The sequence below is a fragment of the Apodemus sylvaticus genome, chromosome 1, assembly GCF_947179515.1.
Source record: "Apodemus sylvaticus chromosome 1, mApoSyl1.1, whole genome shotgun sequence".
NCBI lineage: Eukaryota > Metazoa > Chordata > Mammalia > Rodentia > Muridae > Apodemus > Apodemus sylvaticus.
Genome location: NC_067472.1, coordinates 104253421 through 104279285, shown reverse-complemented (window position 1 = coordinate 104279285; position 25865 = coordinate 104253421). Strand labels below are relative to the sequence as shown.

The following is a 25865-nucleotide window of genomic DNA, read 5'->3' as shown; positions in this document are numbered from 1 at the left end:
TTGCCCAGATGCTGCAGCATACAGTCTGGTCAGGAGACACCGGCCTACACCTCCTGCTTCCCACACTGCTGCACTAATGCACTAAACTGCAAGACATGCTCTCAAGCTGAGAACACTTCCCCCATTACCTGTTTGTGTCCTGTTAGTAGTGAGCAAGTCTAAACTGTGTTTGGAAAAGGGATTCATTAACAGAGAGAAACCCAGGCACTGGCATGGTATCACATAGTCATATGCCAATATAGAGTATATGAACTGGACCATTTGTAGTGACATGAAAGTAGGTAACTGACAGACTATTTCATTAGCTGAAAAGAAATTTAGAGGTAAGCTCTTCTAAGAGCCAAGTATGACTAGATAGTTAAATTTTATCTACTAACAGCAGAAATACTACATTACTGGCTATTACCCTGCCTCTCAAAGTGAATTCCACAAACATACTCCCAAGGTGAATGACAAGGGATGGCTAATCAATGAATGGATCTACAGAATAGCCCATGACTTTTAAATTTGGGTAACATACAAGAATTTATCAGACACCATACCAGATTCACTAGCAACTTGGTGTTTTGCTCACTAGGGGCCATTCTTATGCAGATCTATAAGGAAAAGGAGCAACCTGAGCAAGGAAAAATATAACATGATGACTGAAGAGAAAAAGAGCACCAGGATGTCAGGAGTAATGGGGGTAAGACAGGTGCTGAAGGAGATAAAAAAAAATTAAAGAAAAGCCTAATGCCAAACAGAATAAAGAAAGGATGAGCTCAAGGCAAATGTCACCCAACTAATCTTCCAACTCAAGAAAAGGAATTGAGAGAAAGCTTAAGCAATGAAGGAATCCATCAAAAAACAGAAAGCAGAAGAAAAAGTATTTTAATGATGGGGCCACATTCCAGGCCCATCAAACAGCAGAACTAAGTCACTTCAGCCTCTAACTTCAGGCTTTAGAGTTAAGGATTTTAAAAAAGGAGTTGTGGGGGACCCATTAGAGAAGCCTGCTCAGGCATGGGTTTAAGCCAATAGAAAGTCTTTATTAGACAGTCATCAACTACAATGTACTCTAACAAGAGACTACAGTGCAGTATAAAGCCTTTCTCAGAATGAGCTTTTAAGGACAAAAAAAAAAAACATATTCTGGGTTGACATACCTCAGTTACTAAGTATGATTTGACAGAAGTGAAACTACGTGATGGGGCTTACAAATTGCTCCTGAAAAAGTACAAAGAGGAGATTCTACTAATTATCTAGGACATATGATAAGTCTACAAAATGTTTGACCCCAGAAAGTGCATATCAGAAAAGATCAAATTAGAACTCTTAATGATTTCCAAAAATTACTGGGAGATATCAACTGGTTACAACTTATATTTAGATTAACTCTTGAGAGCAAGATAATTTATTTCAAACCTTACAAGTTGATAAAGACTTAAACAGTCCAAAATACTAACAGCTGAGGCAAGAAATGGAATTGGTTCTGGTAGAAAAGAAATTACATCTTGATTCAAAGATGGCCTGGGTTTGAGTTGTCTCGCCCTCTACTCATTGTCCCACACAAATTATTATGTAGATGAAATACATAGCTTAGAGGAAGTGTTTAGTACACAGAGGAAAAAAATTAAAAACTTATATAGAAAAAGTTTCTAAATCGATCCTAAAATGAGTAATGAGACTTTTCCAGTTAGCAGGAATAGATCCCTCTGAAACTGTGGTACCTTTTGTGGGCAGAAAATGAACATTGACAAAAAATTACTTGCTGTAATTTTTGGTAGAAATTAACAACAAATACCCACAAAGAACAACTAGAATTTGTAACAAGAATTAATTGGATTCTCACTCATATAATAAAAGGGGCTCCAATTTCTGGTGCCCCTACAGATTATACTAATGCAAAAAATTAAGAAAGGTAGGGTATGCATCAGAAATAAGATAAGGTTAAGAGTCCTTATAATTTAGTTAAAAAATCAGAATTATATAGAATTCTTTTGGTGTTATTAGATTTTCATTATATCTTAATATAATAAGTAACTCTCAATATGTAGAAAGAGTGGTTTTGCGTATAGAAACTGTTGAACTTTTTAGGATGATTCCAACTTAACTTCACTATTTATACAACTATAACAAATAATCAGAAATGGAAACAATTCATTATACATAATACATATCACATCCCATACAGGTCTACCAGTCCCTCTAGCACAGGTAATGATAACACTGATCAGCCATTGCTATGAGATACATTTGAAGCTTTAGATTTTCATTTTTAAAAAATCATGTTAACACAAAAGATTTAAAGAAAGATTTTTCTATCATTTGGAAGCAAGACAAGGAAATATCCTACTTGTTTTTGTATAATCAAACTCTTATTTCCTGCAGGAAGTAACCCTAAAGGTACCCAAATAACTTTGGCCAAGGGGATGTGTTTCAATTGCAGAATTTGGTAAAGTTTGTGCATCATACTATAGATATATGTTCAAGATTTCAATGGGTAACTCCTTTAAATTCTGAAAAGGCTGATTCTGTGATTAATCATTTATTAGAAGTTATGGACATTATGGGAATACCTGTACATATTAAGACTGACAATGCTCCAGCATATGTCTCTAGTAAAATGAATCAGTTTTGCATATTATAATGTAAAGCATATTATGGGTAGACCACACACTCCTATGGACAAACAATGGTAGAAAAATCTACCTGAAAATTAAAGGAGATGCTTAACAAACAAAAATGAGTGACAAACCACACAGAGATAGATTACATACTGCTGTATTGACTTTAAAGTTCTTAAATGCTGGGCTGAAGAGATTGCTCAGGGGTTAAGAGCACTGACTGCTCTTCCAGAGGTCTTGAGTTCAATTCCTAGCAACCACATGGTGGTTCACAACCATGTTCAATGCAATGTGATGCCCTCTTCTGGTGTGTCTGAAGACAGCGACAGTGTACTTACATTTAAATAAATAAATCTTTTAAAAAATTATTGAATGCTAATGAACGAAAAACAAAAGCTACTGAGAAACACTGGATCATGGACAAAACTTCTGAACTACACCAGCCTGTGTACATTAAAGATGTCTTTACTTGCAAGTGGAGGGAAGGCAATGTGTTGTGCTGGGGAAGAGGCTTTGTATGTTTCCACAGGAAAAGAGAAGTGCTGGTTTCCTTCCAAAACGACCAAAATCAGATATGACAGGGGAAGACCCCTTGATGATCTCAGCTACAGACAAGAAAAATGAAATAAAATGAATGACAGAAATCATTTAGGCACAGAACTTCAAACTTACCAAAATAGGATCTATAACCAAGCATTTTCTTCTAGATTGCCAAATTCAAATGGACTGGAGGACAGCCTTCTGTGCACAGCCCACCAGGAGAGAGTGGTCTCCCAGCAGCACTTTCACTTCTGAGCGCAGACGTGAGATCTCCACCTTCTCTCTAGAGGGGACCAGCTAGGAGCACACATGGCATAACATCAATGGAGAGCTGGGATGGAAGTCTTCCTGCCACCATTTGCACCAGGGAGCCGAGAGACTCCACAGCCTTCTCTGCATAGCCTGCCAGGAGAGAGTGATCTTCCAGCAGTGCTTTCACTTTTGAGCTCAGAGGAGTAAGGACACAGGCTTATAGGCCCAAAGGAGGAACAAACTCAAGCCAGAGACAACAATACCAACTAGCACCAGAAACAACCAGATGGTGAAAGGCAAGCACAAGAACCCTACCAATAGAAGTCAAGGCCACATGGCAACATCAGAATCCAGTTCTCGCCGGACAGTGATGGCACACGCCTTTAATCCCAGCACTTGGGAGGCAGAGGCAGGCTCAGGCCTTCTGAGTTCAGGGCCAGCCTGGTCTACAGAGTGAGTTCCAGGACAGCCAGGGCTACACAGAGAAACCCTGTGTTTGAAAACCCTTTGTTTGAAAAACAAAACAAAACAAAACAAACAAGAAAAACAAAGAACCCAGTTCTCCCAGCAAGTCCCGGATACCCCAACACACCTCAAAAGCAAGAGTCGGATTTAAAATCATACCTCATGATGCTGATAGAGGGCATCAAGAAAGACTTAAATAACTCCTTTAAAGAAATACAGGAGAATATCAGTCAACAGGCAGAAACTCTTAAAGAGGAAACACAAAAATCCCTTAAAGAATTACAGGAAAACACAAACAATCAAGTGAAGGAACTGAACAAAAATATCCAGGATCTAAAAGTGGAAGTAGAAACAATAAAGAAATCACAAAGCAAAACATCTCTGAAGATAGAAAATATTGGAAAGAATTCAGGAGTTATAGATGCAAGCATCAACAACAGAATACAAGAGATAGAAGAAAGAATCTCAGGTGCCAAAGATACCATAGAAAACATTGACTCAACAGTCAAAAAAAAAAAATGCAAAATGCATAGAGCTGGTAACCCAAAACATCCAGGAACTCCAGGACATAATGAGAAGACCAAACTTAAGGATTATAGGTATAGACTAGAGCGAGGCTTTACATCTTAAAGGCCCAGTAAATATCTTCAACAAAATTATAGAAGAAAACTTCCCTAACCTAGAGAAAGAGATGCCCATGAACATATAAGAAACCTTCAGAATTCCAAACAGACTAGACCAGAACAGAAAGTCCTCCCAGCACATAATAATCAGAACACCAAATTCACTAAACAAAGAATATTAAACGCAGTAAGGGAAAAAGGGCAAGTAACTTATAAAGGCAGACCATCAGAATCACACCAGACTTCTCACCAGAGATGATGAAAGCTAGAAGATCCTGGGCAGACCTCATACAGACTTTAAGAGAACACAAATGCCAGCCCAGGCTACTATACCCAGCAAAACTCTCAATCATCATAGATGGAGAAACCAAGATATTCCATGATAAAACCAAATTTACACAATATTTGTCCACAAATCCATCCCTACAAAGGATAATTGATGGAAAATGCCAACACAAAAAGGGAAACTATACCTTAGAAAAAGTAAGAAAGTTATCTTCTTCCAACAAACCCAAAAGAAGACAACCACACAAACATAAAAATAACATAAAAAATAACAGGAAGCAACAATCACTATTCCTTAATATTTCTTAACAACAAGGGACTCAGCTCCCCCAATAAAAAGACATAGACTAATGAAATATTTCTCATATAAATCTTAAATTTTATCAAAAAATGTTTGTAATTCCCCTTTTAATTAATTTAGTAGTGTTTTTAATGTCTACCATTTTATCTGTATTATTTTTCATGATAATCTTCAATTTTAATATGTCTTTCTATATACTTCCTCTATTTTATCAGAAATGTTTCCAATGTAAATCTTTGATTTTATTACAAATATTTCTAATTCCACCTTCAATTAATTTAGAGTTTTTATATCTACTATTTTATATGTAAATTTTTCCATGAAATAGTCAATTTTAACGTGTTTGTCTATATATTTCTTGAATTTTACCAGAAATATTTTCCATGTAAATCTTCAATGTTATCTGAAAATGTTTATAATTCCACCTTCAAGCAACTTTGAATTATCTTTATGCCTATCACTTTATCTGTATAATTTCCATGATAATCTTTAATTTTAACATGTTTTTCTATATATTTATTCAATTTTATTAGAATTATTTTTCATGTAAATCTTCAAGTTTATCAGAAAATGTTTATAATTCCACTTTCAATCAACTTAGGAATACTTTTATGCCTACCATTATTATATCTATATAAAATTTTTCATGATAATCGTCAATTCTAAAATGTTTTCTACATTTTTCTATAATTTTATCAGAAGTATTTTCCATGTAAATCTTCAGTTCTATCATAAAATGTTTCTATCCACTATTTCAATTAATTTAGCAATGTTTTACATGTCTACCACTTTACTCTTTAATTTTCCATGAAAATTGTCAATTCTAAAGTGTTTATCTGAAATATTTTCCATGTAAATCTTTAATTTTATCATAAAGTGTTTTTACTTCCCTTTTCAATAAAAAAAAAAGAAAGAAAGAAATGTAAATGAAGCCGGGCGGTGATGGCGCACGCCTGTAATCCCAGCACTCTGGGAGGCAGAGGCAGGCGGATTTCTGAGTTCGAGGCCAGCCTGGTCTACAGAGTGAGTTCCAGGACAACCAGGGCTATACAGAGAAACCCTGTCTCAGGAAAAAAAAAGAAAAGAAAAGAAAAGAAAAGAAAAGAAAAGAAAAGAAAGGAAAGGAAAGGAAAGGAAAGGAAAGGAAAAGAAAAGAAAAGAAAAGAAATGTAAATGAAGAATATATTAAATTTTAAAAAGCCTGTGTGCATTAAAGATGTCTTTACTTCCAAGTAGAGGGAAGGAAATGTATTGTGCTGGGGAAGAAGCTTTGTATATGTTTCCACAGTAAAAGAGAAGCATTTTCTTCTAGATTGACAAATTCAAATGGACTGGAGATTGTGAATGAAACTCTTACAGGATAGTTTTCATAATTGCTTTTATTATGTATAGTTTATGATTGTAAGACAAAGAGCCTTTCATTGATCTAAAAGGCATAAAAGGTGGGGTTAGTCTGTGAGCTGTATATTCAGAAGCTGAGTTCTGTGCCCCTGTTCAGACTGAAAACTGGTCTTGGGGCACTGTACTAACCAATATGTTGTAAAGAATGCTTCCCAATATCCCCTGGATGGTTAGTAAAAGTCTGGACCCTATGACTGGGCAGACAGGACAGGAAGGGACTTAGGATTGAGTGGGGGACTCTCCAGGAAGGTCATGAGCAGAAGGAGGAGGAGGTGGAAGGGGAAGAAGGTTGGCATGAGATGGGATGGGCTAGGAGCACGTTGAAGAGGAGATCACCCTGAGGACAGACCATAGCTGAAGCCACCCAGGCAGGACTGATGAGCAAGTGATGGGGCTTTTAATTGGTTTGAACAGCTTGAGAGGTGTGGACTGGCTCAGAACCTGCCCGGCATAGTACCAATTATTAATAAATTATAGTATCATTGTGTCGTTTTCTTGATAGCTTAACTGAAATCGAGGGGAAGAAATCACCAAAGAGATTTAGAAACAACAGAGGGCATAGCAACCCTCCCCCAAGAAAAATATAATACTATAACTACAGAACCAAAAAGCAAACTACATTTAGAGACTTTCCCAGTACTATGAACTTCAAAAGATCAGGTCTTTGTTTTCATTATAACAGGTGGTCCTAGCTACATGCTGAGTTTTATGGCTTTAATAGTACTTCCATCATGGAATCAGTCGGGGCTAAGGTCTGAGGCCCTGTTACATTCCCTGCTAGTCTATGTGAATGAGTCAAATCATGGACTCATACTGCTCTACAGTAAGATGCAGGACCCCTCACTTTATCTAATCAGAGTGAGAACTAAGGGGCCACTCAGTGCTGTAGGAGAGTACTTTCTAAGCTAGGGAAACCGAGAGAACAGAGACTGACATCAATTCTCTTCTCTTCTCTTCTCTTCACTTCTCTTCACTTCTCTTCTCTTCTCTTCTCTTCTCTTCTCTTCTCTTCTCTTCTCTTCTCTTCTCTTCTCATCTCTTCTCTTCCCTTCCCTCCTTCTCTTCCTCCTTCTCTTCTTTGTCTTCTTCTTCTCCTCTCTCTCTCCCTCTCTCCCTCCCTCCCTTCTCTCTCTCTCTCTCTCTCTCTCTCTCTCTCTCTCTCTGTCTGTCTTGTCTTCCCTATCCATGACAATTTTGTTCTAACAACTCCTGTCAATGAGAATAAAAACAACATGTTTCTCCCAAAGCCATACATACTCCATTTTTCTCATGAGAAGTAACTCTAAAATTTTCTAATTTTGTAGGACCACTTCTACAAAGCACTCTGTTATTTTTGTTCAGTAATTGAAATCTTAATATTTGTATATCCTGATTAATGTGTCTACTTTGTCTTTATCTCCCAAGATAAAGGATAATGTACTGTTGAGGTGGGTATGATTGCTCCAGCCAGAGTGGGATGTGGATGGGGACAACTCTTCCTATCTTCCTTCCTTCCTTCCTTCCTTCCTTCCTTCCTTCCTTCCTTCCTTCCTTCCCTTCTTCCTTCCTTCTTTCCTTCCTTCTTTCCTTCCTTCTTTCCTTCCTTTCTTCCTTCCTTTCTTTCTTTCTATCTTTCTTCTTCTTACTTTCTTTCTTTATTTCCTTGTAGGCCTGGGTCCATATTGAAATGTTTCATCTCTCTTTTTTCCTGCTATGTAAAGCACAAGAAGGGGCACATTTAATCAAGCCATTAGTATATGCCCACCAAGTAGTCTCAGAGGCCAAGTAATATTGCTGTTGTCCAGAGACATGAATTTGCAAGGCAGAATAGCATGCATCAGAATAAAGGGACTTGCCTAGGATAAAATGTCTCTTTATTGCATGCTGGGGAATCCTTTGGGTATATGCCCAGAAGAGATATAGCAGGGTCCTCTGGAAGTGTCATGTCCAGTTTTCTGAGGAACCGCCAGACTGATTTCCAAAGTGGTTGTACCATCTTACAACCCACCAGCAGTGGAGGAGTGTTCCTCTTTCTCCACATCCTCGCCAACACTTGCTGTCTCCTGAGTTTTTAACCTTAGCCATTCTGACTGGTATGAGGTGAAATCACTGGTCATGATGCTGTTACAGGAACACATCAAGGACATAAATAAATCTCTTAAAGAAATTCAGGAGAAAATGGATCACAAGTTAGAAACCCTTACAAGGGAAACACAAAAATCATTGAAAGAAATTCAGAATACAGAAGCCAATAAAGAGGAAACTCAAAAATCACTTAAAGAAATACAGGAGAACTTTGGTCAACAGGCTGAGGTCATGAAAGAGGAAACACAAAACTCTCTTAAAGAATTACAGGAAAACACAAACAAGCAAGTGAAAGAACTAAGCAAAACCATCCAGGATCTACAAACAGAAGTAGAAACAACTAAGAAATCGCAAAGGGAGACAACTTTGGAGATAGAAAACCTTGGGAAGAAATCAGGGGCCATAGATGCAAATATCAACAACAGAATACAAGAGATAGAAGAAAGATTCTCAGATGCCGAAGATACCATAGAAACCATGGACTCAACAGTTAAAGAAAATGCAAAATGCAAAAAGCTTGTAACGCAAAACATCCAGGAAATCCAGGACACAATGAGAAGACCAATTTGCAGCCACCAGAGACCCACAAGCGGTGTGGCCAGCCTGCAACAGGAGCCACTACAGTGTACAAGTGTGGACAGGAGAAGCAGGACAGTTCACACATTGTGAAGGGAGATGGAACTAGAGATGCAAGGGAGGAGAGAAATACTCTGTCGCGAGTAGCCAGCTGAGCCACCTCGAGGCCATGGTGAAGTCCCTGCCGATGCAGCCACTGAGGGCCATGTCAGGCCTTGGAGCTCTGTCAATGTCCACGGTTCATATTACCCCAGAGACCACGGGAAGGTCCTGGTGTGGGCAGCAGCGTCCCTAGGACCAAGTGGATGTCCAGGGGCCTGTGCTGAGCCGTTCTTGCCCCCCACTGGCTCTGGAGAGCTGCTTCCACTTCTCACCCATGAACAGCAGTGCTTAGAAGAGACCCTTAGATTTGGCCTGGCATTTTGACTGGGTAGCATATTGGAACTGGCCCTGGTGGGTAGTGGGGGACTGGTGAGCAGGTCCAGATCCTGAGTGTGACAAAGCTGACCCCTGCCTCTTCTCATCTCCTGTGAGGTGGCATGGACACTACCCCAACTTGCCCCTTGCCACCTGCAGTAGCTTGCCATGAGGGGGTGGGGGTGGGGCAGAGGTCATAAGAGCAGAAGAGCTGGCTCTGACCCCTCCCTAGCTGTAGCACTAGGGAGAGTGAACCCGACACTCATCTATGTGGTGATCTGAGCCGGGGTATAATGGCCTCTGCCCCATCACCCATTGCCACCTTGAGGTAGTGGGGAAAGCTGACTCCCCCGGGGTCTTGAGAACAAGTGAGCTGGGCCTGAACTTTGCTGACTGCAGAACTTGGGAAAGTGGGCCCCCCACCTCCCCTGGTAAGCACAGTGGAGCTGGCACTAGCGGTCAGGGTGCAGGGTAGATGGCCTGATGGAGTGAGAGCAAGACAGCTCTTCCAGCCCTCGATGACCTCTGGGCCCTGCAGGTCAACTGGGAAGCACAGTGGAGCTGGCTATGGAGCCATGGATGCAGGTAATCGACCTAAGGGCATGAGGGCAGGAGAGGTGACCCTGCCCCCTGCCAGTGACAGTACTGGGTGGCCCAGCCAGAGCAGTACTTGAGGAGATTGCCCTGGTGGTGTGGATAAGGGAGAGCAGTGGGCCAATCTGCTCTGCAACCACCCAGGGCCAGCTCCAGGGCTTCCAGGTGGTCCACCCAAAAATCTACATTATTTGTGAACCATTGGGATGCTTGAAAGGGCCAGTCCTACTGATTCAAAGCTGCATGTCACAGGGCAGCAACAGGATAACCGGGAGGAGTCCTGGTGAGGATCCAGTATGGATGGGGTCTCAGGTCTCCAGAGACCTGGAACCAGATCAATGACTCATTGTAATGAAGGTGTGTGGTCGGGGGGAATACTGTGGGACACATCATGACATAGTAGAGCTTCCACCGTGAGATTCTATGCTTTGTTTGTGTTCTTTATTTTCTTTGTTTGGTTGGTTTTCGGGGGTGGGAGGGAGATTGCAAGGGCAGAGGGTGCATATGAAGGGACAGGAAGGTCAGAGGCTCTGGAGTGTGTGATACTAAATTTACAAAAAAAAAAAAATCAATGAAATGTTTTAAAAAACAAATCAACAACAATAACAGCAAGAAAAACCTCTTACTGCTATCCACACAGACAAACACTGTCTTCTGATCATAGCAAACTGTAAAGGGTAGTAAATTTGAAGTAAGGTGTAAATTATAGTGACTGACCCAGTGGGTTCCTTGGATGCTTATGGAAGTGATAAATGCTAAATCAGACCTCCCCTGAAAGGATCCCACCCTTCCCCCACCATAGATCTTAATCAATCAAGTACTTTTCCATTAGCCTCCATTCAGCACTCAACCCCTCAAACTGCAGACAGGAGAGGGCTACAGCTCAGCAAGAGCAAGCAGCTGGACCAGAAAACTGAGGAGAACCACAAGGAACAGGAATATGCAGCTCTGTCTGGATCCTGAGGAAGGGAGGAGAAAGAGATGTATCAGTGTGGGATCTCTCAAGACATGGATATCTCCCATAAACATCCAGAACTCTCTATATAGCTCAAACCCCAAGAGGCTGTAGAGGGCTAGGGTGCCTGGCTAGACTGTTCCCGCTTCCTTAGGATTCACAAAGTACTCGAATACCAGGAGAGTAAGCAAATGGATGGATTCCCACCACTTCCTAGGTTCTGTGCTCTAAGATACTGCCTAAAATAGTAATAGAAACAATAACAATAACAATAATAATGATAAGAAGATGGCGGAGGAGAAGGAAGGAGGAGGAGGAGGAGAAGGAGGAGGAGAAGGAGGAGGAGGAGGAGGAGGAGGAGGAGAAGAAGAAGAAGAAGAAGAAGAAGAAGAAGAAGAAGAAGAAGAAGAAGAAGAAGAAGAAGAAGAAGAAGAAGAAGAAAGAAGAAGGTGAGGGAGGAGAAAGTGGGGGAGGAGAAGAAGAAGAGGAAGAACAAGAACAAGAAGAAAAATAAAAAAACAAGAACATGAACAAAAACAAGAAATAGAACTAGAACAAGAACAATAGGAAGCCTCCCCTATTCAGAGTCTTCCCTGGCCTTCTTGGGAGTACTACAGGCTTTCCTTTCTTTGCTTAAGAAGAAGATTTTGGGTGTCTATTGTTGAAGCAGCATGTTTTCTTTACCTGCTGGTGTGAACTAGAGCTTACCTGTGGCCCTCAGCATCCCTGGACTAGACATGGACCATTTGGCCCAGAAGGGCAAAATTCTTCATGGTGGACTCTGTACCTGGGTAGGTGTCATGGCTTCCCTGGGATTGATGCAAATTACAAATTTCCCTATGCAAATGCATAAGATCCTTGTGATCACTTCCCATCATTCTACTTCTGTCTCCAAAGACTTCTCTTGTTTGCAGAAACCCTTCAGAGTGTCAGGACTGCTTAGACCTAAGACTGCACTGTGCTCACTCCTCTAACTGTAACTCATTTCAGGGTGGCTCCTTGGGCTCTCAGTCAAACATAAGAATCCTGGACAACATTTAGTGGAGTCAGGATGTAAGTCAGACACTCTCCAGATCCTGAGTGGTGGGTGATGGGAGACAAGGTCTCTAGATTGTAAGCAAGAGTGTTTCTGTAAGTATTGAGTTCCTCATCAATATGAGACTGAATCAAATGGTTGAGATGTGAACAGTGTTCTTCCTATTCAAAATCAAAGAACATTTGTTGAATTCTATCTACATGCCAATTAATATACCTTGAATGAATTTCTTTTAATTCTAAAGGCAATCCTACAAGAATATTTGTTATTTGGGTCTTTAATACTGAAGTGGAAAAACAGAGGCACAGATAGCTGGTAATATGCTAAGAACTAATGATGTTTGAACCAAAATATCACTGAGTCTGACTCCAAAGCTATGGCAGAGGCATGATGGTACAGTAATTTTTTCTGGAAGTATTAAGGAAGGATTACCATAATAAGTGATACTTGAATTGTGACTTGAAAGGAAATTGCCATGACAAAATTGAAGAAGTCTTTGCTTGTATTGAATAAGGTATCTGGTCAGGGATGAAAGAACTAGGCCACAAAGGATGATGGGTACACATGCATAGAGACCCCAAACACAAACATTTTTAGACTGAAAGGATGGAGAAATAGTTGCAGATGACACATGTCACTCATCATGAGGAGCCCCTGGCAAGAGCTTTCTCCTGAAGTTACTCACTGTTTCAACCATTTCTGACACACTGTCACTGAGCTGCGTGCCCTGGGCTTACCAATGCTACATGTGCAAGATCTTCCTGTGGCTTCTACAGGGGAGCACCCTCTCTTCCACTAGCTGAGGTCCCCTTCTAGCTCTGTTTCTATACAGACCCAGTCTTACCTGAGATGCTAATGCTGTCTCTTTTGAGTAGAACTGCTATAGAAGAAATTAAAGTTGCTTTTCTTCTTTTCCGGGGAGTCTAGATAAATTTTGATATACCCTTTTCCTTTTTTGTTGTGACTTCGTGATATACTTCATAGCCTGGAATTAACACCTCCTCTTTCTCACAGTAGTAGGTAAACTTTTTGATATCAACCCCCAAGCAGGTTTTGATGAAAAACTTTGTCTCATGACCTCTGAAAAATGGTGGAGAAAAAGCTACACTCTGATTTAAAGATGAGGATACAAAATGCCCAAATCATACAGAGCCCTTCCCATTGTATTCAAATGTGGTATCAGAACCTCGGTAAACTAAACGACAACCCTGGTTACTCAAGAGCTGAAGAGCTCTTGTTAAGTAGTAATGGAAGGCCTTAAAGTGGAACTTAGCAGGATTTTTTTTTTTGAAGTTTCCAATAGCCTTATTAAAGCTGCTGTAGTTGTCCCCAGTGTAGGCAACCAAAGCTGTTCCATGGAAATCATTGAAACCTTTGGGGTAACTCTTATTTTTGATCTGCTTCCATTTTTTCTCTGCCTTTTCCCACTCATGTTTAAATTCCTTATTCATTTTCAAGTCTTCTTGTAACAGCTTCGGTGCCTTTTTCTCCATTTTTTGGACACAGCCCTCATACTGATCATCAAAGGCATTGGGAGCCATGTCCAGCATGGTAGTCCCTGTCAGACCAGTCACCTAAAAGAAAGAAGCAGGGTCCTCTGTTACTCAATAAGTTTGCTAAGTTACTAGCCTGTGCTGGAACCTGTAGAGCCTGCAGCATGAGATGTCACATACAACCTCACACGTGACTTAGAGATGGACACAAACTCATCACATCATAAGATGGGAGAAAGGCAAGGCTGAGATCTCTGATTCTGTTGTGCTTACAGATACTATATTTCCTTCTTTATTCAATTAATTCTTTAGTGAGCACACAAAAGAAGAGGCCTCATCATGACCTTGTCACATTCATATATCATTGCAGATTGTTCATTTCCCCCGACACACACACACACAACCATATAATAATATCTTTACATTACTTCTTTAAGGTTCATGCACTCTAGCATCTGCTACCACAGACTCAACCATGAGAACTGTCATATTGCAAAGAGGTGGGCGGGGGAGGTGAGGTCAACAGGATGTAGGTTGAGAATATTACCTGCTGGGTTAGCCACCACATTAGGAAGAACTTGCAAATTGTTGGTGTCACCATCAAGTTCAAAACTGCTGCAAGCAAATATAAGACAATGAAAGAGGTGTGCACACAGTCGTTTAACAGTCTGTTGATGGAGCAGCTCTAGGTTAATGATTCAATCTCTAAGTCACATCCAGACTCCTGCTCACACTGCCCCTGAATTGCATATCAGGACTCTGTGAACCCATCTGCTTGAGGTCCTTACTGGAAGAGGCTTTGATAATTCCTGGTAACACACAGAGCTGAGCAGCATGTAGGTTTCCAGTAGAAAACAGGAAGCATGTCTGCAGATCTCTGATAGGCTGCGGTGTTTTCCTTTGCACAGATATGTTAGCTGTTGTTCGTGTTTGACTATCTTGTGGCAATCAGTCAGCTTGACACCTCTGAAAGAAGTCTCTTAATCATGTCAGTATTCACTATGTTCTATGATTTGGGTGTGATTGTCCTCCAATGTACCCAGTGTGGTCATATGTTGGTACTGAAACCTTTAAGAGGTAAGGTCTATTAGGAAGGGATCAGGTCCTTGAGGTTATCACCCTCAGAAGAGATCAATTAAGTCTCGTAGGATCCTACTCAGTTCTTGTAAGAACAAGTCTGGCCTCAGCCTCTCTGGTTTCCTCTCTTTCCATGTATGCCTTTCTGCACATGGCAAAGGCATCTCCTCCATATTGTGACTCTGCCAGGAAACGCCCTAACCAGCCAGCATTGTCATGATATTTTCCAGATATCAGACTGTGAACTAAGTAGGCACATGGATTATAACTTTGCAGCATCAAGAATTTTATGAAAGTAATTCAAGACACAAACTGAGGAGATAGCTCAGTGAGTAAAGTTCTTGCCTTGCAAACATAGACCTGAGTTTGGTTCCCAGAACCCTAAGGAGAAAAGCAGGGTCTGGTGAATGCATTTGTAATTGCAGCACTGGGAGTTGGAGGGAGATGGGTTTGTGAGACCCCCGAGCTTCACTAGACAGAACAGCCTACTCAATGTGTCTCAGGCCAGTGAAAGACTCTGTCTTACCAAAATGGAGGACAGTGCTTTAGGGAAGAGAGCAGAGGTTGTCCTCTGGTGATTCCACATGCATGAACCCACACATGCAAGCACATGAAGAAAAGGAAAAAGAAAGCTAATAGACCAGCACAGCCTGCCTTAATTAGAGTTGTGTCTTATGAATGTTTATTGTTTTCACTGCTTCTTGATGGTGGAGATTTTAAGTGTCCCCCGAGTTGCAGGTAAAGCGTGAGGAGGAGCGCTCACTCCTCTATGGCCTGCTACCCATCCCTTCATTCCTTCCTACATTGTGCGTTTGGAAAACCACAAAAATTCCCCTCCATAATTATCTAAGCCTGTTGTGTTACTGTCCACAAAATTTCTACTTAACCTGACAAGACAATATTCTCCCCACATCCTGAGAATGGCAGAGAGGAGCTGCACATTGAGGCTAACCAGTTGTTCTTAGGAAGGCTGGACTTCTGGTTCCTCCTCAGCTTGGCTTCTCCTGCCTGAGTCTTTAGGGAACACTGCAGAGCCAACAGGCTGAGTTCTGCACTGCAGTGACAGTTCCCACCTTCTCTACACACTAAACCTTAAACAATTATTAAATACTGTAAAAGAACTATAGTCAGTTAGAGAAGAGCTGAGCACAGGATCGCTGTTGTTTGCGTAAGTCACTACTCTCAAGGATATCAAACACATTACTTTAACTTTCTGTCTGGATAGATTGAACAACCCGGGGTAGTGGTACCCAGCACATGGGAGGCAGAGGTAACTTTGTCAGTTTCTGGCCAGCCTGGTCTATATAGTGAGTTCCTGGCCAGCCAGGGAGCTTCCTCCAATAAAAGATAGAATGGACAGATATATACAATGAATTCTTTGCCAAAAAAAAATGGTGCTGGTCCAGTCCATAAAAAGAAATAAATATTGTAATAGAAATTCAATAAACAAAAAACAAAAATACATCAGTATCACCCAAAAATAACCAAGTACTCCTCAAGCACTACACTTTCAGAGGAATTGGGTTCAATTCTCAGCACCAGGTCAAGCAGCTAACAATAGTCTGTAAATCCAGCTCCAGGTTATAATGTCTCTGGTCTCTGCAGACACCTGCACTCATGGACACAGACACGCACATACTGGCTGTGGTGGCACAACCTATAATCCCAGCCTCTCAGATGTAGAGATGGGAGCATCAGAAACTCAGGTCACCCTAGACTAAATGATGAGTTTCAGGACACAGTAGGCTACATGTGACCCTCATCTCACAACAAGAGAGCAGTGTCATGGTGGATGGTGCACACTTTGAATCCCAGCACTCAGAAGGCAGATACAGGTGGATTTCTGTGAGTTCCAGGCTGGCCTGGTCTACACAGAAAGCTCCAGGACAGACAGGGCTGCACTGCAAAAGGGAGCCTGTCTTAAAAAACAAATACAAAAAAATTTAATACAACATATATTATATCTGACACATATTACAAAAACTAACTTAATATTTTTATTAACCTATACCTTGATGACATCACTCCGGAAATCCTTATGACTGTTGGAATTTTGAAATTATGCCATTGAGAAAATGGATGTTTGTATTGCTTCAACATTTTCCTATATATAAGCAACAAAATTATTTTTTCTTTAATTGCAATATGCTCCTATCAATTTCCTTTTCCTCAGGCAAAGATGTGAACCCTTATGTGTCCTTCTTTAAGCAGTCTCAAAACTCTAGCCATCCTTCCTAAATTCTTAAAATCCCCCTGAATAAATCAGACATGGCCAAGCTCAAGTCCCGGGCCACGTTAAGATATAATGAGACTCTAAAAACAATAACAATGGTAAAATTAAGCTCTGGACAGCAATAGAAACACAGCGATTTCCTCTGGCCTTGTGTTCAGAGCAGAGCCATTTAGGATCCCACTATTTCCTTATAAGGCTTCCTGAAGTTTGGATGTATAGGAAGTTCTCTGGAAACATGTCATCAAAGGAGATTCCTGGACACCAGACTCAAAGTCAAGCTAATTTTTCACAGATTGCTTTCTGTTGAATAAAGGTTCATTTCTCTTATTTTTAGTAATGAATATGCATGTATATCTGCAGGGGTGGGGTGGGGGTGGTGTGTACACCTGAATGCAGGTGCCCTCTCAGTCCAGAGGTGTCAGATCCTCTGGAGCTGCAGATACAGACTCCTGTGAGACACCCGACACAGGGGATGGAACTGAACTCTGATCCCCCTGTAGGAGCAAGCACCTGCTCTTAAGCACTGAGCCTCCTCTCCAGACCTCAGTTTGCTTTGAGGAAGTCCTGCACAGCATAAGATGACAACTCATCGATGCTGAGGATTGAACTCAGAACATTATGCAGTCCAGGCAAGCACCTTTCCACTGAGCCATACCCAGATGGAGGGTGAAGGCTCTTGACATAGGGCATATCTCCACTGTCCAGCTTTCTCCAGCCTCAGCCAGAACCACCCCTTTCTTGACTTTAACCTTAGGCTTCAAAGCTCTATTCTGAAAGCAACATATTTAAGAAATCCCAGATGCCAGAACCAGCAGAAACATCTCTCAGTACAGGGACTTCCTCATGCAGGACACATGGCTCAGCCATCCTGGACTGGCTTTTCCATTCACTTCTCCCCTCTCTAGTTCCTCAGAGTGGTTCATCCAAATGTCTGTGTCTCACAAGGCTGCTGTCTGCTTCCCTATGGAACAGCCTCAGTCACTGGCACCGATGCCCTCACAACTCATACAGGCTGCAGATGTGCAGCATGAGTCACTTCAGCCCCACCATGACCTGGGATTTGTGCCTGACAAATTCCCCTGGAAACCTGGTTAGCTAACACCTTGGACCTCAACATAAACATCCACAGTGCTCTCTTCTGTCATCCCCATCCCACTTTTCCTCCCTCCTTCTCACTCTCTGTCTCTCACACTTCCTATCTGCCCTCAATCTCCAAGATCCTACACTAAAACAGGAACAAGCCGATGTTCTCAACATGCAGGAGATCTGGTGCAGGAGGACCTTGTGTGCTGGTGCAGTAAGACTTTGGGTTCTGCGTTAGACTGAGCTATACAGCAGGAACTATGTATCTTCTAAAAGTATATCTTTTAAAACTCTGGAAGGAAAAATGGATAAATAAAGCAAGGAAGAGATAGAAGCTGATGTTTCCGTGTAGCTGGAAGGAAAGTGGGACTTGCTTAAGGATGATCATATTCTTGCCTAAAAGCCCAGGAAGTACAGGAAGAAAGAAGTCTATGTACATAGGAAACTGAGTTTATACCTGGATGCCCGTTGCATCCTGCAGGACCTAGAAGGTAAACTGTATGGTACTTCATTGTATTTTTATTTTTCTGGAAACATTTATAGCCTAATGCCTGTCCTGCCTTTCTCTAGAACTGACCCCATCTCTTCTTACCTGGGCTATTTCTTACCCAGAACTGACCTTCAGGCATGGATCCCACTGCATGGGCCCACTCCAGCCCTCAGAGTTTTCTGGAGTCCCCTCTACTTTAGAGACCTTCCCCTTCACAGGTGAGAGTTCAGAGTTGTTAGGTACCTGAGAAGATGTTTGGCAGCTGGGTCTCTGTCCTCTTCTCAAAGCAAGTGTTGCAGAAGGCACTGCTATGGCCCTTTTATCCTCTGGACAATGTGCTTTCAGTTTCAGGTTTGGGTTGGAAGGACCTCCAGATAGTTTCTGAACAACTCAAATTGGGTAAGTTGTATTTGTTCGTGTACCTTTTCCATTTTCTATTTTTTGTTCTGAGGGTTTTTGGGGTTTGGGGGGGGGGTTGTTCTGTTTTGTTTTGTTTTGTTTTTTAGGAGAGTTATGGTTTTGTTTGAAACAAATCCCCATTAGCCCAGATTAACCTCTAACTTGTAATTTAGTTGAGGATAATCTGAACTACTAATTCTCTTGCCATAGAACTAGATTTATTGATGCTAAAATGAAACACAGGGCCCTCAGAGTGTTAGGCAATCATTATTCTACCAACCAAACCACACCCCTCCCTCAGCATCTATTCCTTAAAGAGTTAGGGCCTTTCTGTAATCTCCACAGGAGTGTGTGTGTGTGTGTGTATGTGTATGTGTGTGTGTGTGTGTGTGTGTGCGTGTGTGTGCCATCATGTGTTATGTAGGTACTGGAGAAGCATTAGTTGGTTGACTTTGCCCTAAACTCCATTTTAACAAATACAGGAAAGCCTGTTGTGGGTGCTCAAACCTTAATCCCAGGACTTGGGAGGCTGAGACAGAAGGATCTCTGTGAATTTGAGACCAACCAGGATATGCACAGTGAGATCCTGGCAACTAAACAAGACTACCACCATATTACCTGAAACTTTAGGGCACCTAGGGAAAGGTGAACAGAAGTGACCAACTTTAAAGCTCATTTTTGTCTCCTTAGTTGTTCCTGGCTACAAGTATCTCATATGACTAGAGAATATGAACTAAGTGTTAACCTTAGAATTTCCTCTGGGAACTACCTGATGCTTTCAATCATCCTTACAATGAATCCATCATCTTCCTGGGTCTTTAAACACAGAGGCCAGGTGGCATTGTATATAGAAAACACAATAAGAGACCAGGTGGCCAAAATTCTATGAAGTTTTGGGAAGATAATTTGGAGAGGGAGAGGGGGAGAGAGAGAGAGAGAGAGAGAGAGAGAGAGAGAGAGAGAGAGAGAGAGAGAGAGAGAGAAAGGGAGAGAGAAAGGGAGAGAGAGAAAGGGAGGGAGGGAGGGAGGGAGGGAGGGGAGAAGGAGAGGAGAAGGAAAGGGAGGGGGAGGGGAAGGGGAGAGGCAAAAGAAGAGGGAGAGGGGGAGGAAGAAGAAGAGGGAGAGGGAAAGAGAGGAACAGGGAGAGAGAGGGAGAGAGATTCCACTGATGCAATACCTGTTGTATTCCTTAGCTGCCTGCAGCTATTACGAACTGGGTTGCTGGAACAGAAGCTGAGGGATGGATAGGGAAGGGGCAAAGAAGGGCCAAGACAACGTTCACTGATCAAGGCCGGAAACTTTAATGGCGCCAGACCTTTTAACAGTTTGGGCAAACCCTTCCCCCCAGACTCTAGGCTGAGTTCTGGTGGAAGTTGTCTAGCTTCTCTTGGAGGTCCTTGTCTTGACTGCTCGGGCAGCTGGGTGGGTCACCTGCTTAATTCAGGAATTCCTAGACCTGGAGGAACAAAGAACTTAACCTTCACTGAGCTTCTCCACCCTAGGATAAAAATTCCTGCTTTAACCTACTTCCCTATTATGTCCTAATGGCAGATTCCTGCCCGAAGCCAGGGATTGTCCTTGACCAATGTCAAACTCCAACCAAGTGCATGACTGCCCCAATATGGCTCTGGACAAATACCCATGAGACCTTTTATGCATTCAGCTTTTTTGTCAGTGAATTTTCACATAAATACAACTTGGAGGAGAGTATGCTTGTGCTGGCATAGATTTCAAGGGATCTCAGTTTCTCGGATCCTACAAGTGAGAACCCTAACTTCCTTCCTCCTCTTATTTCCCTTCCCTCATTCCTCCCTTTCTTCTTCCTCCCCCTGCTTCCTCTCCTTCTCCTCCTGCTGCTGTTTCTCCTTATCTTCCTTGTCCTTCTTTTTGGTGACAAGGTCTTGCTATGTTACCCAGGCTGCCATGAAGTCTTGTTCTCAAGTCTCCTCAGTGGCTGAGACTATAAAATCACTGCTCCTGGCCCTAAGTCTCCCTTTGCTCTAGACCTATCTGACAATCCTAGCTCAGCAGACCTTACTGTCTTGGTTTGCCCTAACACTATTGTACAGTCCCATACTGTTATATTGAACAGAATATCAGTGTGTGGTCCTTATGACTGATATTAAACTAATGGCATGAAATTCTAATGCCAACCTGAAAACTGCAAGGGTTCCCAGGTGTGGTGACTTCTGTGTCTGTAGCCCATCACTTGTGAGGTGAAGGTAGGTAGATCAGGAGTTCAAGGACAGCCTTGTCTCCATAGCATGTTTGAGATCAGGCTGGAATACACAAGACCCTATCCCAACAATAGAAAAAAAGTAAGAAGGATGTTAAGAGAGGCGACTGTAGCAGGAAGATGCTCAAAGCCCAAATCAGAAAACTCTCAGGGGCAGAATAGACAAAACCTTCAAATGCCAGGGTGTGAGGAAGAGGAAGGTGGTTGTAGAAAGGAGGTGACAAAAGTGTCTTGAGAGAGTTTAAAACTCACCATGCTGTGTCACAAACACCTTACCTGATGATGGGAGCCAGCTGCATGGTGGGTGGTTGGGAAGTTGTGGCTCAAGGTGTGAGACTACTTGTTGAGGTCAAATTAAGTCTTCAGTTTAACTAAGAAGCTCAAGCTTCTACTCTCGCAGCCTCCTCTTGGCTGGCTCAGATCACGCCAACATTATTGTACAGATGCTGCAGCATACAGTCTGGTCAGGAGACACCTGCCTACACCTCCTGCTTCCCACACTGCTGCACTAATGCACTAAACTGCAAGACATGCTCTCAAGCTGAGAACACTTCCCCCATTACCTGTTCGTGTCCTGTCAGTAGTGAGCAAGTCTAAACTGTGTTTGGAAAAGGGATTCATTAACAGAGAGAAACCTAGGCACTGGCATGGTATCACATAGTCATATGCCAATATAGAGTATGTGTACTGGACCATTTGTAGTGACATGAAAGTAAGTAACTGACAGACCATTTCATTAGGTGGAAAGAAATTTAGGAGGTAAGCTCTTCTAAGAGCAAAATACTACTTTATAGTTAAATTTTATCTACTAACAACAGAAGTACTACATTACTGGCTATTCCCCTGCCTCTGCAAGTGAATACCACAGACACTCCCAAGATGAATGTCAAGAGCTGGCTGACCAATGAAAGGACCTACAGAATAGCCTATGATGTTCAAATTTGGGCAATACACAAGAAGGATTTATCAGGCACCATGCCAGATTCACTAGCAACTTGGTGTTTTGCTTACTAGGGACCATTCTTATGCAGCTCTATAAGGAAAAGGAGCAACCTGAGCAAGGGAAAATACAACATGTAGACTGAGGAGAAAAAGAGCATCAGGATGTCAGGAGTAATGGAGGTAAGACAGGTGCTGAAGGAGATAAAAAAATTAAAGAAAAGCCTAATGCCAAATGGAATAAAGGAAGGATGAGCTCAAGGCAAATGTCACCCAACCAATCTTCCAACTCAAGAAAAGGAATTGAGAGAAAGTTTAAGCAGTGAAGGAAACCATCAAAAAACAGAAAGCTGAAGAAAATTATTTTAATGATGGGGCCACATTCCAGGCACATCAAGCAGCAGAACTTAGCAGCTTCAGCCTCTAACTTCTGGCTTTACAGTCAAGGATTTAAAGAAGGAGTTGTGGGGACCCATCAGAGAAGCCTGCTCAGGCACGGGTTTAAGCCAATAGAAAGTCTTTATTAGACAGTCATCAACTACAATGAGTGTTAGGGACAATTACAGTGTAGTATCAAGCCTTTCTCAGAGTGAGTGTTTATGGACAAAAAACATAATCTGGGTTGACATACCTCAGTTACTAAGGACATTTTGACAGAAGTGAAACTACATGTTGGGGATTAAAAGTTACCCCTGAAAAAAATGGAAAGAGCAGATCCTACTAATTATCTAGGATATGTGATGGGTCTACAAAATATTTGACCACTGAAAGTGCAAATTAGGAACGATCAAATAAGAACACTTAATTATTTTAAGAACTTGCTGGAAGATATCAACTGCTTCAACTTATATTGAAATTAACTCTTGAGAGCAAGGTAATTTGTTTCAATCCTTACAAGTTGATAAAGACTTAAAGAGTCCAAGAAAATTAACAGCTGAGGCAAGGAAGGGAATTGGCTCTGGTAGAAAATAAATTACAAGCTGCACAAATAAATCATCTTGATCCAAAGATGGCCTGCGTTTGAGTTGTCTTGCCTGCTACTCATTGTCCCACAGGAATTTTGATGCAGATGAAATGTCATAGCTTAGAAGAGATTTTTAGCACATAGAGCAAAAAATTAAAAGCTTATATAGAAAAAGTTTCTGGCAGGGCAGTGGTGGCACATGCCTGTAATCCCAGAACTTGGGAGGCAGAGGCAGGTAGATTTCTGATTTCAAGTCCAGCCTGGTCTATAGAGTGAGTTCCAGGACAGCCAGGGCTACACAGAGAAACCCTATCCCAAAAAAACACAAAAAAGAAAGAAAGAAAGAAAGAAAGAAAGAAAGAAAGAAAGAAAGAAAGAAAGAAAGAAAGGAAGGAAGGAAGGAAGGAAGGAAGGAAGGAAGGAAGGAAGGAAGGAAGGAAGGAAGGAAGGAAGGAAGAAAGAAAGAAAGAAAGAAAGAAAGAAAGAAAGAAAGAAACAAAGAAACAAAGAAACAAAGAAACAAAGAAACAAAGAAAAGAAAGAAAAGAAAGAAAGAAACAAAGAAACAAAGAAAGAAACAAAGAAACAAAGAAAGAAACAAAGAAAGAAACAAAGAAGCAAAGAAACAATCAAAGAAAGAAAGAAAAAAGAAAAAGAAAAAGGAAAAAGAAAAAGTTTCTGAATTGACCCTAAAGTAGAAATAAGACTTTGTCAGCATAAATAGATCCCTCTGAAACTGTGGTACCTTTTCCTAAGACTAAGATTGTGTCATTTGTGGGCAAAAAATGAACATTGACAAATAGCTTGCTATAATTTTTTTTGGACAAATATCCAGAAAGGAAGTTCTATTTGTAACAACAATTAATAGGATTCTCCCTCATATAGTGAAAGGGACCAATTTTTGGTGCCCCTCCAGATTATACTAATGCAAAAAATCACGAAAGGCAGGATATACATCAGAAAACGGATAACGTTAAGAGTCATTATGATTTATTTCAAAAATCACAATTATATGGAATTCTTTTGGTGTTATTAGATTTTCATAATATCATAATATAATAAGTGACTCTCAATATGTACAAAGAGTGGTTTTGCATATACAAACAGTTGAACTATTTAGGATGATTCCAAATTAACTTCACTATTTATTCAACTATAACAAATAATCAAAACTAGAAACGATTCATTATACATAATACATATCACATCCCATACAGGTCTACCAGGCCCTCGAGCACAGGTAATGATAACGCTGATAGCTATTGCTAGGAAAAACATTTGAAGCTTCAGAATTTCATGTTTAAAAATATCATGTTGACACGAAAGATTTTAAAAAAATTTTTTTTCTATCATTTGGAAACAAGCCAAGGAAATTACAAGGAAATATCCTCCTTGTTCTTTATATAATCAAACCTCTAATTCCTGCAGGAAGTAACCCTAAAGGTACACAAATAAATTTGTCCAATGGGATGTGTTTCACTTTGCAGAATTTGGTAAATGAAAGCTTGTGCACCATACTATAGATACATGTTCAAGATTTCAGTGGGCTACTGCTTTAAATTCTGAAAAGGCTGATTCTGTGATTAAGCATTTATTAGAAGTTATGGACACTATGGGAATACCTGTACATATTAAGACTGACAATGCTCCAGCATATGTCTCTAGCAAAATGAATCAGTTTTTGCATATTATAAAGTAAAGCATATTAGGTAGACTACACACTCCTATAGGACAAACAATGGTAGAGAAATCTACCTGAAAATTAAAGGAGATGCTTAACAAACAAAAAGGAGTCACAAACCACACAGAGATAGATTACATACTGCTGTATTGACTTTACATTTCTTGAATGCTGGGCTAAAGAGATTTCTCAGTGGTTAAGAGCACTGACTGCTCTTCCAGAGGTCTTGAGTTCAATTCCTAGCAGCCACATGGTGGTTCACAACCATGTGCAATGCAATGTGATGCCCAATTCTGGTGTGTCTGAAGACAGGAACAGTATACTTACATATAAGAAATAAATAAATCTTTTTTTAAAAACATTGTTGAATGCTAATAAACGTAAAACAAAAGCTACTGAGAGACATTGGATACTGGGAAAAAAACTGCTGAATTAAGCCAGGCTGTGTTCATTAAAAATGTCTTTACTTCCAAGTGGAGGGAAGGAAATGTTTTGTGCTGGGGAAGAGGCTTTGTATATGTTTCCAAGGAAAAATAGAAGCAATGGATTTCTTCCAAAATGTTCAAAATCAGATATGACAGGGAAGACCCCTTGATGATCTCAGCTACAGACAAGAAAAAGGTAATAAAAAGAATGACAGAAATCATTTAGATACATAACTTCAAACTCACCAAGATAGGATCTGTAACAGAGCATTTTCTTCTAGATTGGCAAATTCAAATGGACTGGAGATTGTGAATGAAACTCTTACAGGATAGTTTTCATAATTGCTTTTATTATGTATAGTTTATGATTGTAAGACAAAGAGCCTTTCATTGATCTAAAAGGCATAAAAGGTGGGGTTAGTCTGTGAGCTGTGTATTCAGAAGCTGAGTTCTGTGCCCCTGTTCAGACTGAAACCTGGTCTTGGGGCACTGTCCTAACCAATATGTTGTAAAGAATGCTCCCCAATATCCCCTGGATGGTTAGTAAAAGGCTGAACCCTATGACTGGGCAGACAGGACAGGAAGGGACTTAGGATCGAGTGGAGGACTCTCCAGGGAGATCATGAGAAGAAGGAGGAGGAGGTGGAAGGGGAAGGAAGTCGGCATGAGATGGGATGGGCTAGGAGCACGTTGAAGAGGAGATCACCCTGAGGACAGACCATAGCTGAAG

At 41.1% G+C, this 25865-nt stretch overlaps 1 protein-coding gene across 13 annotated transcripts in view; it reads right to left on the bottom strand.

Moving 5' to 3' along the window:
* LOC127664680 (T-cell ecto-ADP-ribosyltransferase 2-like) overlaps positions 1 to 25865 on the bottom strand; it is a 154146-nt gene that overhangs the window by 116693 nt on the left and 11588 nt on the right. For 2 of the 13 annotated variants that reach the window (XM_052156810.1, XM_052156826.1), the window contains exon 1: positions 18735 to 18789. The exons of 3 other annotated variants lie outside the window; for them this stretch is intronic. Coding sequence is in view for 6 of the 10 variants with exons in the window: in XM_052156935.1 (XP_052012895.1) it covers positions 11001 to 11083 (83 nt within the window). In the remaining 4 variants the exon portion in view is untranslated. Of the gene's footprint in view, positions 1 to 10961; positions 11084 to 18609; positions 18699 to 18734; positions 18790 to 25865 lie in introns of those variants that run through there. 8 more of the 13 variants (XM_052156987.1, XM_052157046.1, XM_052156868.1 and 5 more) reach the window with 7 other exon arrangements.